The sequence below is a fragment of the Apteryx mantelli genome, chromosome 13, assembly GCF_036417845.1.
Source record: "Apteryx mantelli isolate bAptMan1 chromosome 13, bAptMan1.hap1, whole genome shotgun sequence".
Classification (NCBI taxonomy): Eukaryota; Metazoa; Chordata; class Aves; order Apterygiformes; family Apterygidae; genus Apteryx; species Apteryx mantelli.
Genome location: NC_089990.1, coordinates 16,743,852 through 16,761,807, shown reverse-complemented (window position 1 = coordinate 16,761,807; position 17,956 = coordinate 16,743,852). Strand labels below are relative to the sequence as shown.

Sequence of the window (17,956 nt, the reverse complement as noted above, 5' to 3'; positions counted from 1 at the left end):
TTCTCTTTGCTGTTATTAGCATTCCTCTGAGATAGGGACAGCATTTTTCATTTATTTTCTCCCGCCATATTCAACAGCACATTAATGCTGAAATATAGATACACAGAAGGAGGAAATTTTCAAGGGACTCTGGACAATGGTCCAGCATTATAACGGGGAGCTTTCATAAAACACAGAAGATGATTGTTTGAAACGTAAGTTTTGGAAACTACAATGCAAGTAAGCTTATAAGCATCACGTTCAGAACAAGAAGACTGAGGATCTAGCATCATGAGAGATTCTAAACCTTTACCTTTCCTCAAATCAAATACTAGACAGACTTTTGTATAACAGGTTTTACCATAATAGCACAGATCTATATTAGGCTTCAAGGGGTGAAGAAGAAGAAAAAAAAAAAAAAAGGACAGAAAGAAAGAAAGAAAGAAAGAAAGAAAGAAAGAAAGAAAGAAAGAAAGAAAGAAAGAAAGAGTCAAGCACTTCTAAATTACTTGGAAATAAAGCCTTCATTTGTTATTTCAGCAACCCCATTAAAGAACAGCAATATAAAAGCACATTAAAATATTTAAGTTCATGCTCATGGAGGTACAAGTAAGAAGAAAATTAAGATTAAAACATATCTATAATTTAAAACAGCAGTGAAAATTTTGAGAATTTTAATATTTTGACACCTTAAATACCACCAATTGCAAAGAGCTCCCTGATTCAGAGGTAAAAGCAGCAGTGGAAATGAGAAAACTATCTGAGAATAGGTTGGTTTATTAGAAACACCCTCCTGTACACATGCACAGTGCCAGCATCAACTTAGATTTCATATTTGAGACACACAGAGAAGGACCCTCAGTTCACAATCAGCCTGGATTTTTGCTGTCTCTGAAGCACAATATAAATCCATAGGAACACTTACACCATCAGTGAAAAGGCAATGCAAATCATTTATCTTATCAATAATCCTCATTTAATCAGAGAATCCTTTGAAAGCCTATTTTAAACACAAAGAATTCTTGGCGTTTTAGACTCCAGTTAATACTTCTACTCTAGCTCCTTGTACTTCACTTTGAGCAAAAGTTTCCCTATAGCACACGCACTGTGCAGCCACAGCGCAAGCAGCTTCATCCAAACATGCTACTGCTCCGAGAGGAAATGTGTTCTCCTTCATGAATTACATTTCCAGGATAAAGACTGAGACCTCATAGGAATATACTCTTTGGAATCTTACCTGCTTTGTCATTTGCCAAACGCAGTCAATGAACTGAAGGAAAATGGGAGACCTATCTGCATCAGCATGGTCATCATCTCCATGTCCTACTCGCTGAAAGTCAGAACAAATTTTTCATTTCAGTCTAGTGTATTTACAGTACCATCCCAACACTTTAAAGCTCAGTAACTCTATGTGTTCCCAAACATGAGCACGACAAGCATTCTTCCATAATGCTAACCTGTATTTTTCCAGCTAAAAACGCATCCCTATATTAATTTATGGATATGCCTTTGCTGTTGGGCAGGGCTGGAAAGGCACTCAGTCAACAAAGTTGTCCCCATTGGTCTGAACAACTGTTTGTTTGTTTTTTCCCCCCATGTAAATGGCCCACTGAACCTTCAAATGCATGTTAATTTAAAAATTCCAGATAAAATCATATTTTGGAATAGATTATATCATTCATCATTTCATTAGCACATTCTCGCATCCATCAGGAAGGAAATGATGTGAATTGGGCATATTATAGAAGCAGAGAAAAATGCTGACTGGAAGGAATCTCGAGAGGACATCATGAGGAAACTTCTGTCATTTCTGACAGACAATTGTTTGGGGAGGTGGTAGAATCTCCATCACTGAGTAGCTTTAAGAATAATTAGCAACTTAATCTACTACTTTTCTATTGTTACCATTGGAAAATTTTTCCTTTGTGTCTATCTTAAATTTCTGTTTTCATTATTTAGACACACAGCTTTTCATCCCAGCCACTGCAGACACAGAGAAGACATAGTTCCTATTCAAAGACTGCTTTGTTGTCCTTTAATTGCCATGGATGACATTACTGACAGAGCTTGTGAACATTCAGATACTTCTCTGAAGAACTGCTACCTAGCCCCCTGTTCCCCACCTTTCAGTGCACAGCTGTTTATTTCTGCCAACAGGCAAAACTGGAAGGTATTTACTAAGATCGTACTGGAACAATGATTCTTCCACATCCACCAGCCATAACAACATGTCATTTCACCTAAACCACCTTAGGGTCAGAGCCCACAAAGTATCATAGTAATTTATGTCCTAACTCCCCACTAGGCCATGGTTTAAATAAACACTGTGACCTCGAAGCAGAGTAAGGGCTCCAGTGATTTTATCTATTGGACAGCTCAATTGTTTTCCTATTCATAGGATTGTTAAAGATGATGGAATGTGCCACAACTCCTTTTCCTCATTAAAAAGTCAGATCTTTTTTTTTTTAGTATTTGATTTAAACTGCTTCATTCTTACATACTTTATACTAGTCATACTTGTCATTCATTCCTCACACAGGTTTCCTGTCAAAAAAGAACAGCTAACAATTCTCCTTTACCTGTGATCTGACATACTCACACCATTGAAAGAACATTACAAATACTAACTGAAATGCAAAATCTGATGAGAAAATATGCTATTCAAAATAAAAAGCCTTGAAAGTCACAAACTGCAGATTAATTCTTTCAGCTTACCATTGCAAATCGGTGTCCAAAACTTATCCATTCTTTCTCTACAAGAATTTCAAATCCCTTGATAGTTCTGTAATAGCTGTCCAGCATAAGCATAGCTAGAGCAGTGAGCTGGGCAGTTCTATCCCAACCGTCACTGCAATGTACCACCACAGATGTTTTACCAGATTCAATTTTATCAGCAATTCTTACTGCTCCAGCAAGAAGCATCTAAATAAACAAAAATAATCAAGCATATTAAATACCAATCAAAACTCTACAAAAAAAGTTAGAGTTTTATAAACTTTGGTTACTATATTTCAAGTTTTCAGATTAAATATATAATTATCTTGACACCACTGCTTTACATTACAGATTTCCAAATGGTGATACACATACTAATAGATATACAAAAAACAGTTCCTAAATGATGTGTGATCTGTTGTCCAGGAGACAGTCCTTACCCATTCTCCATTATTAGTGGAACCTAGGAAGAGAAGCTGGGAACCCCTTCTCTAAATTATATCTGAAAGCCTGTATCATTATGAAAACAGAAACAAATACTATAACTTATTCAGAAGGCTGAAGAACAAGTTCAATGTTTTCAAAATTCATTCTCATAGCAAACAATCACTCTTTCTTCCTCAGCTTTCAGTTCTACTGAGATTAGAGAAAGGGACAAACCATCCGGCTAATCAAAATCAAAACACAACCCAAACAAAAACAGCAACTGCTGGCTGGGAGTCTGTGCTGATTTGTTAGTGCATGAAGTACACACAGTACTCATCTCATGAGCAGCCCATTAATGACCTGGGTTCAGAAGCATGCTGGGGAGCATAGGGATAGAGAGAGCACAGGACTGAGACCACTTGTGTGAACTTGTTATTCTTCTCCCCCCAAAACTCTCAGTCTTGTTCTCTCAAGATGTTCTTTAGATTTTTAAGCTTGAATAATCTCTCTCCTGTAAAGAACTGTCTCCATAACATGGCCTGCCATGGCACTGAGAAATACATGAAAAGCAGTTGGAATAGTACAGCAGAAAAGATTCCTATCTTTGCATTGCAGCATCAGAAAATGAAATCTTGTAAAATACTTGCATTTTCCCCTTTCCTGGCATGTAAAAACATCTTCTTGAAAGCAGAAAAGCCTGTAGCCACTGGAGCAACTGTGCACAAGCCCAGTCTTAAAAGACCATTCATGTTTTAGACACAAATTTCATTGATTGTATATTTAATGGTAAAACTGAAGGATGCCAGGATGGAAATACTGAGAAACAATATAAAAGCTTGTATGAGAGAACAGAACTTGTGATCTGAACTAGTTAATTGCCAATTCAGTTACAGACAAAGCTCTGCTGCACTAGAAAAGTGCAAGTATTAAAAGGTCTTCAGCAGAAGCAGAAAAATAATCTATATAATATACAGGTATACAGTAGCTCACTTTATATTATCCTAAATACCGATGCCTGTGGAGGAGTACTGCAGAAAATACAAGGACAGGATGGCAATAAGCAGAGAATGGGAGAAGGAAAACTGACTTACTATTGTTCAGTAAACGTCTATGGAGTGAGGCATTATATTCTACTCTGGACAAAAGTCTCTAAAAAATGAACAGCTTCTTCCACAAAATAATATTATTCTTTACAGATATTTCAACACATACTAACCACTACAGTATTTTAATTAGAGCTACTAATAAATAACTGGCTTTTGATTCATTTAGAAAATGCTCATCGGTTTCAAAATAATTAATAGCAGAAGTTCTCCTCTGAAAAGACTTAGAGGATAACTTAAGAGGACATGAGGAAACATCCTGGTGTGCAAAAAGTAGCAGGTGACTCTACTCATGTTGTATTGCTGTCTTCGTACACTCAGAATGTTACTGGTGCCTCCCAGGATACTCCCATATCTAATGCTAATTTCATCTGTGAAACAGTGATATAAAGGTCCACTTCTGATATTATTCTAAGCTGAGAAGCCCCACTGAAGTCAACGGCAGGGAAAGGAGGATATTGGGCCCAACAACTCCACTTTTACAAACAGACCACTGTATTTAAAGCCAGACTGATAAGAAGTGGTTTCTAGATATTCAAATTCCCAAAGCTGTTTTAGAATATTCCAACTTTAAGAAAACAAGTTAAACTCTTACCAAAACATCATTATATTTGCTTAATTCTTAATTTAAGTGTTTGCTCCCTCTACTGGTTCTTCTGCAGAAGTTAGCAAGCACCAGTTAATAGAAGAGTAAAACTAATGAGCAATCCAAAACATGTTTTGCATGAGTGACATTTGAGCCAATTGCTAATAAAACATATTCCTCTTCATCCATATTCATCATAAACAGAGGAGTGAATGTGATACTGAAATAATCTATTCTAAAAGCATTTCAGAGGTTAATGAAACAGACTGTAAAACTGAATATGATAGTGATTTATTTTAAGATTATGTTAAATAATAGAGCAGATTATAACCCAGTAAAGCACATACTATAAACAGCCCATGAAAATGTAGGCGTCCAACACATGAACACTAACATTGCCTTGAAGGAGGGAAGGATGAGAAAGATTGCAGAATTTAAACTGAGGTCTTTGGCAGTTGTTCAAATATAATCTGAAGTTCTCAGGGCAGTTTTCCAAAAAGCAGGGATAACCCTGGACTGCTCACAAGTATTCTCTCTCAGGAGAATAAAGTGTTGTCCAACACTAAATATGATACTGTACTATCAGGAATTAACTCATTACTTAACTCAGTACACATAAGCTGAAATACAAAAAAGTTATTATAGAATGGATATATACCTTATTTAAAATGCTAAGTGGCCATTTTAAAATTAAGCTTTTTTACAAGATTATGTTGATCAAAGACATAGTTAAATCTAGACACAATTTTAGTAGTATTTTCAGAAATTCAAATAAAAAACATGTTTAAAAAAACAATCGGTTTTTCACATCAAAAGTGTCTTACTCTTATATATTCCAACCAGTGTGTGGAGTCCACATTTGATAACCATCGAGTCTCATCAATAGTAGGATAAACTATTTCTTTAAGTTTACGCAGCGATTCTCTCATTACATGTATATTATGTATTTCCAGAAAGACCAGCTCTGCATTTGGGTAGGCACTTTCACTTTCATATCCTCCACCTTTTGCCTGCCATTCAAAAGGTAAAAACAAAGAAAGGAACATGTACATTACACTTCAGTATAAATTCGAAAAAGTTATTTTGGTCAGGTTTTTGGATTTTTGGAGAGAAAGTATTATTTTAGCACAAATAAAAAATATTCTTAGCACTTGCTTTTCCAAAAAGTACTAGGCTTTTTATAGATGAAATAAATCCTAATTTTAATAGGCTGCATTTAATAACACATCCCCCAAATTTCCCCTTTTTGCTACTGATACATTTGGTCACAATTTGGTAGCCTTCTATGGGGATTAGTGCATCATTTCTCAGGTATACCTTCATGTTGCCTTGAACTCCTGGCAGTCTTTTCAAAACGTTGGGACCAACTCACCTTCCTTTCCACATTCTTTTTAGAGACCTTTCATTATCTCTTTTTACATCAAGTTCTCTTTATCCTCGTCTCTTGTGCAATCTTCAGCCTTGTAACAAAGATACAGCCATTAATACTAGTTATTAAAACAACCTACCTTGTTTGTATCTGCGACGCTATTCTGTCTGGCATCAAAGATGATAAGTTTATGTGACTGAGCATTGGCATCCATTATTGTCTGCAAATATTTTTCATCTTCTTTACAATGCTTATCATTTGGGCCTACCAATGGTTGACTGCATCGTGTTATTGTTGCTTGGCTCTCAGGATGAATCCAGGATAATACCTGGAATTAAAGAAAAAAATTTTAGCTTATGATACCTATGTAAAGGCAGCAGGCCATAGTGCAATTAGATAATCACATTGCCTACATGGCATAATTTCCTGGCAAATCAGCAAATGCAAACTTCGGGATAAGCTGATGAAAGATTATATTGTCAGCACACTAGCATTGCTGATCCTAAATCTGATCAGCTTGAAATACAAAGTAATTCTAAACAACTTTGCTTTTATTTCTGATAAAAACTAAGTCTGCGATTGCATATCATTAATTAGGAAAAAAAAAAAAAAGCACAATGGAGGAAGAAAACCTGCTTCCATATGGAAGTCTATGGACTTACACACCTACCTAATTCTATATTGTCCTACAGCACAAATACTTTCACCATCTAGCATATTTAAACCTGTTAATTTATCTAGTCTCAGGAAACCTATTAAGGCTGTAACACATTCCATTCCGTAACTCAGAATACAAGTTAATTTGTGAATTAGCATTAGATACCATCGTGGCCTAGAAGTGTTAACTCCAAACAGAAATCTATTACGCAGCACAAAAACCAGGCAATTAGACTCTCATTTGAGTAGCCTGCTTCAGTTCTAAACCCAACAAATCTAATTCTTCTTTCTTTGCTCCCTTTTTAGGAAAGAACTGGGCTCACTGTCCTTACGAAAACCTAAAAGAACTCTGTTAATTTGTATAAGCTACAAATACATAAGCCTTTATGTCTCTTTGTGAAAGTTTCACTTACTGGAACTCTTCCTTTTGCTCTAAATGCTGCCACTTTTGAGAGGTCATCATCCTTTACACTGGTTGGCACAACAAGAATAGCAGGATATGTATCACAAAGCTCATAGGTGCTGTTAATTTTGGATATTTTCCAACTCTCATTGGGCAAGCCCTGTATGAAAGCAAAACATTTTCATGTTTTTCAGGTTAGATCTTTACATATCTGGGTTTGGCAATGAAAACGTTGATATGCTGCATACTTTTTTTTTTTTTTTTTTAAGTAAGCCCACGTTTTTCTTTTACATAAGTTACTAGCTTTACGCCTTCATATTGTATCATAAACCAAAATACTGAAAGAGGTTTTTACTGATTATCTTTAAAATTATTATGTGAAATAACCATTTGAATAGGTCATACACTTAAGTTAAAAAGTGATTATATAGTGAAATAAAACTACTATTTTTGCAACCAGAAGACTGTAGATTTACAATGACAAACTAAGGTTACTCTTCTGTTTAATGGTGCTTATTCAAAAATAGATTTCAATAAAGGGCCTATATTTTCAAAAAGTGCACTTGGAAAATGTGGACTTGAGAATGCATGTTAAGAGAGACACATCTGCTCTAGTACTGAGTACCCATTATCTCTGTCAATTGTAGCAGGGCTTCTGAGTGTTCAGCACTCTCAAAGTCAGGCCACTTACATTTCATTATCTAAACATGAATTTGGGGCAAGTCTCTATATATAGCCAGCACTGAAAATTTTGAGTTTTCTTTAAAAACTTTTTCTTGTTTAAATGGCTTTGTGTGGAAGGAACACGGGGGAAGAAAAATAATACACCAAGTACTTGTGCAGCTTACCTGCCTCTTATATTCTGCCATTGGATCATACACTTTCCAGCCATTTACAGCAAATTTCTCTTTATAGCTGAATGCAAAAAGTGGCTAAAAACAACAGTGCAAAGGCATAAATTACTATTTAGTAGGTTGTAAGCACGATAAGCTTCAAAACAGGGAACCTTATAAAATTTCAAATGAAACATTTTAAAAACTCTTTAACATTAGACCTAAGCTTTCCTATCAAGACTGGGCAACACTGTGCTAGGACATAAACAAAGGACAGTTTCTTCTTTCAATGCTATCTAATTAACATATCTATCTAATGCTATGCTATCTAATTAACAAAACCAAGGAACGGGAACAGAGGCACTGAGAGGTAGTTATTTGCCTGGGATCACAGAACAGATCAATGGCAGAGTCAGGATGAGAAGGCTGGTCTCCTGCCTCCCAACCAGTTCCTTCCCCAGACAAACATAACAAAATAGCATTTCGTAGCTAACTAGTAAGACTGATTGTACCTATTCATTTTTTAGGCAGTGAACCTCTAGACTGAATTATCTACTGCAGAAAATAAGTCTGTCTGTCTCTCTCTCTATATATATGTATATTTTAAATCAGCAACATTAGGCAAATCTAAATCTCAAGGGTTATGTATAAATTAGCTAACTTTAGGGACAGCAGGACGCAGCATAATGTCTTATAAATTAATACAAAAAGGAAATAGGGTCAGAGTAGCTTGCCTGCTTCATAATGTATTTTATGAATCGACATTTTAATGTTTGTTACATGGTGCTTTTATTTCTCCACCTACGCTTTCCAAAAAGAGGACAGACGCAGACAGCCTTACATCTTAAGACTTACCAGCCCATTAGAAACAGGAAATGCGCGTGTTACAAGGTTTTCAAAAATCTCCAATCTATTCTGCTCTTCCTGTTTATAGGCAAGCCGCAAGTTTCTCATATCCTGTCAAAAATAAGTCACATTATTTTACCCTATGATAATAAAATAATAAAAAAAGCAGAATATGGCTGGAGGAAAGCATACATATAACACTAAATAACTGATATCATCTAGCCCACATTAGAACAGAGTTAAGTGTTTGTATCAGATGACTGGGATTGTTACTGAAGTCCCTAGATACCGTAAAAATAGCCATTCTTCCTTTCAATTCCCTCTTGTGACAAAAAGCAGAAGTGTTTAATACTGCATAGTATCACAAGAGGAATTGAAATATGTTATCTAAATGAAGTAGGATTCAAAACAGGGACCAGAGCAGACAGAAAAACAGCACATAGGCATGCAGGCCTCTAAAACAAACATGAAATCAAAATACTTGGATCAAATAAAAATGAAATCAAAATTAATGGATTTGTACCATGCCATACCTTGCAAACTATTTCTATACCACATGAGTTGTCCCCATGGCTTTGTACTCCAATTTTTTCAACTCTGCTTATTACTCCAAGGGGGACATCAACAACAAAAGGTGGATCCTGAAATTTAAGCATAAAATAAATTAATTTAGTTACATTAGGAGAAACACAACCTACTATTATTTGCATGTGTTCCACTAGTCTCATCTATAATTCCTGTTTAATAAGACTTCTGTGGAATGTCATACTCCATTTATACCAAATTTGTGGCATTTCTGAAATCCACTTCAGCAAAATTTCTGCCTGGAAGAAATATGTAGATAGATAGTGAAGTCTTACCCTTTCAACACTTTTGATATACATTCTGAAGTCCGTCACTGTCAGTGTGCCACTGACTGCTCCCATAAATGGACAGATATACATAACATCTTTAGCTGGAAAACAGACCAATCAAAGCTTTGTTTTACTATTACAGATATTTGTTCCATAAAAATCTATTAAAAATAACGAGAATTTCTGCAGGCCCATATTACCACAGGATTTTGATACTGGACTGTATACAAAAGTATATTCTTCAAGTGCTTTTAGTACTGAAAGAGCTGTCTTTATCTCCACAATGAAAATAATCAAATTCCTCAGCCCCACTGCTGCTTGGAAACTACTGAGCAGTTCGGACTGGGCTCGGAAAGTGTGCACTGCTGTAAGGACAGGCAAGTAACAAAGAAGTCTGGCACCCTGCCGGCATTCTTGGCTGCAGGCAGCTCTGGTCCCTTCCCTGAGGTGTAAAGCACCCTGCCCTCACCTCTGGGAGAGAGCATGCAAATGGCTAATTATTGAAGAGTATGCAGCTGACCTCAGAGTAACTCAGCAATATGCCCATATCTTCAATTTCAATTTGTTTGAAAGTGTTACTATTCTTCTCTAGCCAAGTACTGTGCTGCTAACACACAGTTTGCCACCACAGACCAAAGTGAAAAAGATCCCATTACGAACTGGATACTTAGTTTTACATAACTTCATCCTCTTTGCTATCACAATTTTAAAGTTCTTGAATCTATGGAGAACCCTTGGCAAACCCCTCGCATAAATACAAACCACATGATTAATTTGTCTATATGGAACAAACTATCCCTTGAAAATAATTAATCTGTCTATATGGAGCAAGTCAATTGATTTACCTTTCAGGCTCACATTTGGATTAAAAGACAAAGAAAAGAAATCCACATCAAATCTGCTAGTCCAAAGTGGCATTAAAAACTAAAGTAACACAACTCAACAGTAAATAATGCACAATTATGAATAAATAATGTCTTATTTATGAATAAATAAATTAATGATTCAATAGTATTCAGTGTAGGACTCAATAATATGCTTACCAATAACTTTGATTGATTCTCCAGGAAAAAGTGGAGCCTCTTCCATCTGTGCTAGTTTGTTTCCATCCCGCAGTGCCTGGCAGAAATCCAAAACCATGAGTAAATCTCACTTTTCATCTGTACTACATCGATACATTTTGATGCAAAGTGCTTTTACTATGAGATTACTGGAACACAAGTGTATCTTTTTCCAAAGCACAAGTGTATTAAACAGTGCTATATTAAAAAACACAAAGCTTGATATTTTAAGTATTACACAGACATACATATTAGAAACATATTAGTAACTAAGCATTTATGCAACAATTAGTTTCACATGCTAGCTACATATACAGCATACAAAAATATGACCAATAGTATCAGCCCAATTTTGCAATTAATAACGTTAGTCTTCTGCTAAATGCAGGTTGTATTTTGGGTATTTTATCTACTCAAGAACATTTTGAAGCTTATATTATTTTCCACTCTTAATGTTGAATATTTAACATTTAAATATTTTCATCTGAGAATTACATGGCAGAAGCTTTACTTATTTATCATTTCAACTCCATATTTTTGATAGCAAGATATCAGAAACACTCCACCATAATCTATTTGAATCAATACCCTACTGAGAGTGCCACAGGTTATGGAAGAGGACCATTATGGGAATTTTGGACCCAGAAGGTCCGATTAAGAACAAGGTGATAATGAAATATAAAGAACAGATAGTGATTTTAAAATAAGGGCTAGTTCCATCAGCTTTCATTTAGAGAAGTGGCTTCATTCCTGAACGATACAAGCCTGATTCTTTGGGCCCTTAGTTGCCAGCTAAGATTTACAACACACTAAAGACTTTAGAATAAAAGGGTTGTGGGACTTTTAAGGAGCATGTGAGAAAGTGATCTCTCTCAGATCAGTATGATGAGATGTTAAGGTTTCAATTTTTTACATCTTGAATTGAGAGTAAATGTAATGGACTATTTTATAATAAACAAATACTCTTCTTTTGTCTTACAGCTTTCATTTACAAACAAATAATTTGTAGAATTTGCTTGCCTTAAAAAAAAACTCATTATTAAATAATTTCTAGAAATATTTAAATTGATTTTTTGTTTTATATTAGTTTGGAAACTAACATAATTTTATATTTAGCACCAAATCACAAACACAGATGACAGGTAGAGAATTAGCCAATACTTACATACTTAGAAGGAACAAATGTGCTCAGTCAGGTTGGGACTTAAGTGCAGTATTACAATCTAGACTACCTCACATTATATAAAAACCCTACCTAGCAGATAACCAATTAACATACCAAATGCCTTCTGTGGGTTCTCTTTAATGAGTTATATAAGATTTCTATGTACTGTACAAGTACTAGTATATAGTACCTTGCTATACAGTTAACGAATGAAAGATGAGTAAAACTTGCCACCTGATCAGCTTCTGCTTCAGAATGATAGCCATTGTGTCCATCCTGAATCTCCTGTATTGCATGAGGCAGCAGTAGGAAAAGAGAGAAGTAACAGGAAAAAACATGCAGACAACAGGTGAAAGGACAAAATCTTTCCTTTTTTGATTCCTCTCTTTTAAAAACAAAACAAAACAAAGCAAAAAAACTTTCCTTAAAGAGACAGTATATACTTCAACTTCAGTTTAGTTTTTCAACATTTTCTGCTTCTGGCACAAACTACTTTCCACAGAAAAGATTCCAAGTTATGAGAACTATCCATTTTATGTTATTTGGCAGAACGTGAAATAGAAAATTTAGATCCTTTTTCACAAAAGAGTCAGTGCTAGTTGGCACATAGGAACATAAAAGTATGTACTGTCTTTTTCAGACAAGCAACCTTACAGGAAAGAAAATGAATTCAAAGTATGCCACATGCTTATAAATAGAAGAAATTGAGTACAGCTTGCAATGGCAGCATTAGGGGAAAATTCATGCAGTCTTTCAAGGACAAGATAGTTCAATGTCAAATAGAAGCATTCAGACAATTTAAAAAATGCTATATTGTGTAAAACATTTTAATTCAGTTCAGTGTTCAGTTCAGCTCAGTTTTATAGTTTCACCTATTTTTCCAGCAACTTCTGTGCTGCTGCTGAAAACCTAGTCAATAACCTTACAGAATCTAAAACTGTTCTGACAGCAAAATATTCAAATGATTCACATTTTTACATTAATTTGATTTTTTGTATGATATTGGGGGCAAATCCTGAAAAGAATTAAAGCTCTTTAATAAACATAAGGTCCTTATGCATTTCAGGTAAAAGCAAAAATGTCACTGGTTCCTATGAAGTAATTGTTTTAGTACATTTAGCCAACAATTTCCTTCAGTCTTCCTTCTGTATTAACTGGAAAGATGCTGTATTCGTGACATTCTGTTATTCCCAGTCCACATGCAATAAACCTCTCATGTTAAAGCAAGACAGCCTCAGTTTAAGTATACAATTGTTTGCTAAAGTCAAATTTTCTTTTTACAGTATTTCTACAGATCCCTCAAAAGAGGAAAAGTTAAAAGAATGACTTTAGATATCTTCAGATAATTTGGATTCTACAAAAACATAAAAATTTATAATTAATAACAAAATTTTCAAATGATAAAGGCCTTCTAACAATTAGGTCTTGATGGAATTCTGAAAAACAGCAGTTATTTAAAATTCAGACCATAAAAAAAAGTTGTTTCTGGAATTAAAGAAAGGTAGATGTTGTGATCCCCAGAAGAAAACTGGAAGAAGGACAAGAGAATACCCCAAAAGATTTTGAATTAAATGAAAGAGAGAAGCACATTAGATCATTCAAAGATTAGACATCTTTATAAAGAACTATGAAAAGCTGAAAGGAAACAATCAAGTTTTGTTACTCAGCCCAAACCAATTATTTCAAGAGCTATCTATTTAAAAAAAAGATCAATTTGTGGATTTGTATGGTTGGACTGAACACATCATTTTCAAATATGTAAACAACGGGTTAGAAAAAGAAATCATTCAGACTTGATCTCTTGGTCTGAGACTGAACAAGAGGTCCTTGTTTGAATAAAAGCATTGGAAACATTTCATGAACAATGTCAGAATACTATCCAGATCATTTCTCACTCCATAAATGATACTAAGTGAGAGGGACAAGAAAACAAGGCAGACCTTTTTTTATATCTTCAATGAACAATGCGCAAGGCCTAGTCTCTAAAATAATCATTAAAAAGATGTAGGTCATTGCAGTGGTGTCTAACTCTAATCCTAACTTTCAATTCCACTGTAGGACTGTAGCAATTAATGTAAAACATGTACAAATGCAAGCATGAATTGGTATCTTACTTAAATTGGGTAGACAAAGACATAATGTTTTTACCACTAATACTCTTTAGCATAGATAACACATTTAAGCTGCTAATACAGTACTCTGTAGTCCAAAGCATGTAAGCTGCAGTTGTGAGCATCCATTTTGTCAAAATTAATGTAATAAAACTGAAGTTAGTACTGCACATTCATAACATAATTTAAATATATTGCTCTCTTACACATTGACTTTTACTGCTCACGAAAATATTTTAACGTATATAAAGCATTTCTACGGCAAAGAAGCTGTTGCACTGCATAGCAAAATGGTCTGACTGGTTCATAAAAACTATTAATGAAGTAAAGAAGAATGCTTGACACACCAAGCTTTCACACAGCACAAAAGACAAACAGGTAGAAGGCCGTTTACTGCTAGCCAAAGGTAATCTTACCCGTATATCAGGCCTCCTGTATACCTGTTAGTTAAAATATAAAATGTTATCCAACAAAACATATGGATTTGATTTGTTAAAGATGCTATATCTTATTTCATCAGATTTTCAGAAGAGTTCTACTTCCAAGCATATTAATTAGTAGTCAGATTTCCAAAAAAAAAGAAAAGAAAGAAAAAAAAAGAAAACCCTGCATAGATCTAGTAGCTCCCATTTGCAGAATTGTTTTGCTCTGAAAGCAATCTGGCCACTTCATTTTAGTAACAAAACAAAAGTCAAGCTCTTTTGAAAAATTTATTCCTAATCATCTTTTTATGCAGTTACAACATGCTATTGTGAAAAGAGAAGAGTCTGGTAATCCTTCCAGGCAAAATACAATAAGCCTGCAACAATAGCTATGAAATATAACCACTGTATCTTTTAGAGCAAAATGCCAAAACAAGGATAGCTACAACTCTTCTCAACTTTTTTTCTGAAGGTGTCTATGTTCAGCTACCATAAACTAAGCAATTTCCACTAATATGAAGACTTCATTCAAGAGTTTTCCTCAGGCTGTCTGTCAGAGAAGATACACACATCAGAGTTCACAGCTAAATCATGTTACAATAAGTTTAGCAAGCAGGAGCTGGTTCTGTGTTCTTCAGCACTGACTATTCCATCTGCAGCCTCTTTGCTTCCTTTTGATTTTTTTCTCCCCAGATACATTCTGGTGAATTAAGTTTCTGGAACGAGTAACATAGAAGCCACCACGAGATACAAGACTCTACATATTTACCTGTTTTTGCAAACATAGTGATTGAAACATCAAAAAAAAAAAAAAAAAAAAAAAAAGGAGTTACTGGTAAATCCAGCAGAAAGCAACAAAACAGCCTGACCAATTTCAGAAGCAAACACATCCTGCTCCACCTGAAGCTTCTGAGTTGCTGTAAGATACTCTCTAAATGCAACAATTTGATGTAAACAAAGGTAAGCAAGACAGAGAATATTGATCAAGTGTACATCAAGAGGGAAAGATGTCTCCAATCAAACTGTATAAATGGGCATTTTGGAATAACTTTTTATGGATGAATTCCACATTAATAATAAAGTTAAAGACTTCCATATTAAGAACACACATACATATTAAACAAGAGGCAGAATAATTTTCAAGAAAGTTAGTTTGAACCACCATTAATTTCTTGAAATGCTTGACAACACCAATAACCTGATCACTAATATTTTAAGTGGGATGATGAAAACAAAAATCCCTCCCATTGTTGTAAGACACCACAAGAAATTAAAACTATAAATATAAACGTTACACATCTGCCAAAAAGTGCAAGATACAACTGGATACATCACCCAAATCACAGGAGAAATCAAGTGTATTTTCACTGTGACATAAAGTCATATGCAAATCGATATTATTTGGCATGATTAGCAGTACTTACTCAAAGAAGAAAACAGAACTGCTTAATAATTAAAATCTTTGAAAGTCTAGTATCAACACAAGAAATTTTATTTAGCATCTTCCTGTAATTTTCTTAGTTTTAGCTGGTGTCCGAGAGTTTCTTCACTTACAGACAAACCAAGTTCATTCCCCTCTTTCCTAAGTATTAGGGCTTGGTGGTTTTTCTTAACACTGAACGTGCAGCACTGAAGAGATTTTCTGGAAATATGTAAACCCAGCATGTCAGTGGTACTGACTAAGCGACTGATAGCACCACTACACTTCTGCAGAAGCTAAGTGCAAAGGAAACCCTTTCCTAAGGCATAACACATCACAAAATAGTCATCCTGAATGTAAATATTCTAAGATAAAAAATTCCGTGGTGTTATACACAAACACAGGAGTTTAAATCATACCAATGAAAGATGTTAAATACAATTTATTCATAAAAAGTTTAATTCTCCAAAAGGCTCAACCTTTTTCTTTGATTTCTAAGGAAGAGAGAATAAAATAGAGTTAAAATTTTTAGTTAGGCCTCAAAAGACTTATTCCTTTTAAATAACATCCAAGATGAGTCTGGAGTAGAGAACCAGACTATTTAGAATAAAAAAGCACTCTCTACTCCAGAGGAATGCATTATAACTCAAAAAATAAACTGAATACCAAGCTTATACTTAGAGTTTACTAAAATGAAGTCCTTGATCTACAGGGCAAATACAACATAGGCAGCTGTAATGCAAGGTTTCCCACAATGTTTTATCAAAGACATTAGCCTTGACCTGAAGCAGGCATTTGCAATTCAGCTGCCATAGTATGGAAGAGCTACCCTTTTTTATGGGCATAAGCTGCTGACTGTGCCAATATAGTGACAAGCTCTGTGAGGTGAATTCTTAAACAGACTAAGATCAAATATATTTAGTGGATTCATCTTCAGGCTTGAGCTGAATTTGACCTGCAATCACAGAAGCTAAAATACACCGTATCAAGACAACATCCAAACTTTTTAAACACAGAGAGAGTTAGTAAATAATTATACCCTATCTAAAAGCAAAAAAGATACAATCTTTATTTGCCCATTTTTCATGAAGATCATAAAACTACATGTCAAAGCTAGGAAGAAAAAGGATGGTACATGGTGAGACTTTTGTCTGTTTATAAGAGAAGGAAAACTGACTTTGTTCTACTCTTGATAGTTCAGTAGGCTGTCTGCATATATAGAAAACAGTAAATGAGCCTGAAAGAGGAGGCATAAAAAACATAATGAATCCTATCAGGTTAACCATAATGCACAATCATTTTCTCAGTGACAGAAATGTTGGTGAGAGGGAAAGAAAAAGGTACATTCTTTGGTATTGGCATTAATTCATCTGTCTCTGGTGAAACCCCTTATATAAGAAAAAAAAGAAAGATCATATATGTTCTTTGCAGAGTAGCAAGGACAGACTCATTTATTTTTTGTGAAATCTGAAAAGCTGAATTCTAGTGTGTTATTCAGAATACAGAAAACATTTCAACCTCCAATTAATCTATTTTACTGAAAACTTCTTTGTAATAATGAAAAGGAAAGACAACTCACTTTTGCTATTTTATTTAAAACACTGACTTAATTTTCTCTGTTACTTTTTTTTCTGTATTATTCAACACCACTACTCCAAGTATGCAGGAAAGCACAGAACAGTTGCAAAAGATTCCTATACATCGTGAAATGTTGTAGTTCTGAAACATTCAGATACCACTTAAGTACTTACCACCTGATAATCAAGGCAGCAAGGAATTTCCTGATCATTCACGCCTTTATCATAAATAAACCAATTTGCACCCCTCCGGTCACTTACCCTATAGTCTCTGGACACTCCTTCTGATGGGACAGACCCTGAAATCTGACTAGAAATGGTTGCAGCTATCAGCTGTTTACACCATTCAACATGTGATCCAGTAGGGCTAGAAAAACAAAATATTTCAAATTATTTAGCAATAACTCAAAATTTATACTGACAACAGTA

The 17,956-nt window shown here is 34.8% G+C and overlaps 1 protein-coding gene across 4 annotated transcripts in view; it reads right to left on the bottom strand.

The window, feature by feature from the left end:
- Positions 1-17,956, bottom strand: part of MTMR1 (myotubularin related protein 1) — a 39,644-nt gene that overhangs the window by 18,990 nt on the left and 2,698 nt on the right. Inside the window, exons 2-14 of one of the 4 annotated variants that reach the window (XM_067304195.1) lie at positions 17,789-17,894; positions 14,525-14,548; positions 12,232-12,282; positions 10,815-10,890; positions 9,778-9,872; positions 9,451-9,558; positions 8,927-9,028; positions 8,087-8,170; positions 7,249-7,398; positions 6,318-6,506; positions 5,634-5,819; positions 2,695-2,901; positions 1,217-1,309 (exon numbers count right to left, since the gene is read on the bottom strand). In XM_067304195.1, coding sequence (XP_067160296.1) covers positions 1,217-1,309; positions 2,695-2,901; positions 5,634-5,819; positions 6,318-6,506; positions 7,249-7,398; positions 8,087-8,170; positions 8,927-9,028; positions 9,451-9,558; positions 9,778-9,872; positions 10,815-10,890; positions 12,232-12,282; positions 14,525-14,548; positions 17,789-17,894 — 1,471 coding nt within the window. The remainder of the gene's footprint in view (positions 1-1,216; positions 1,310-2,694; positions 2,902-5,633; positions 5,820-6,317; positions 6,507-7,248; positions 7,399-8,086; positions 8,171-8,926; positions 9,029-9,450; positions 9,559-9,777; positions 9,873-10,814; positions 10,891-12,231; positions 12,283-14,524; positions 14,549-17,788; positions 17,895-17,956) is intronic. The other 3 variants (XM_067304198.1, XM_067304197.1, XM_067304199.1) reach the window with 3 other exon arrangements.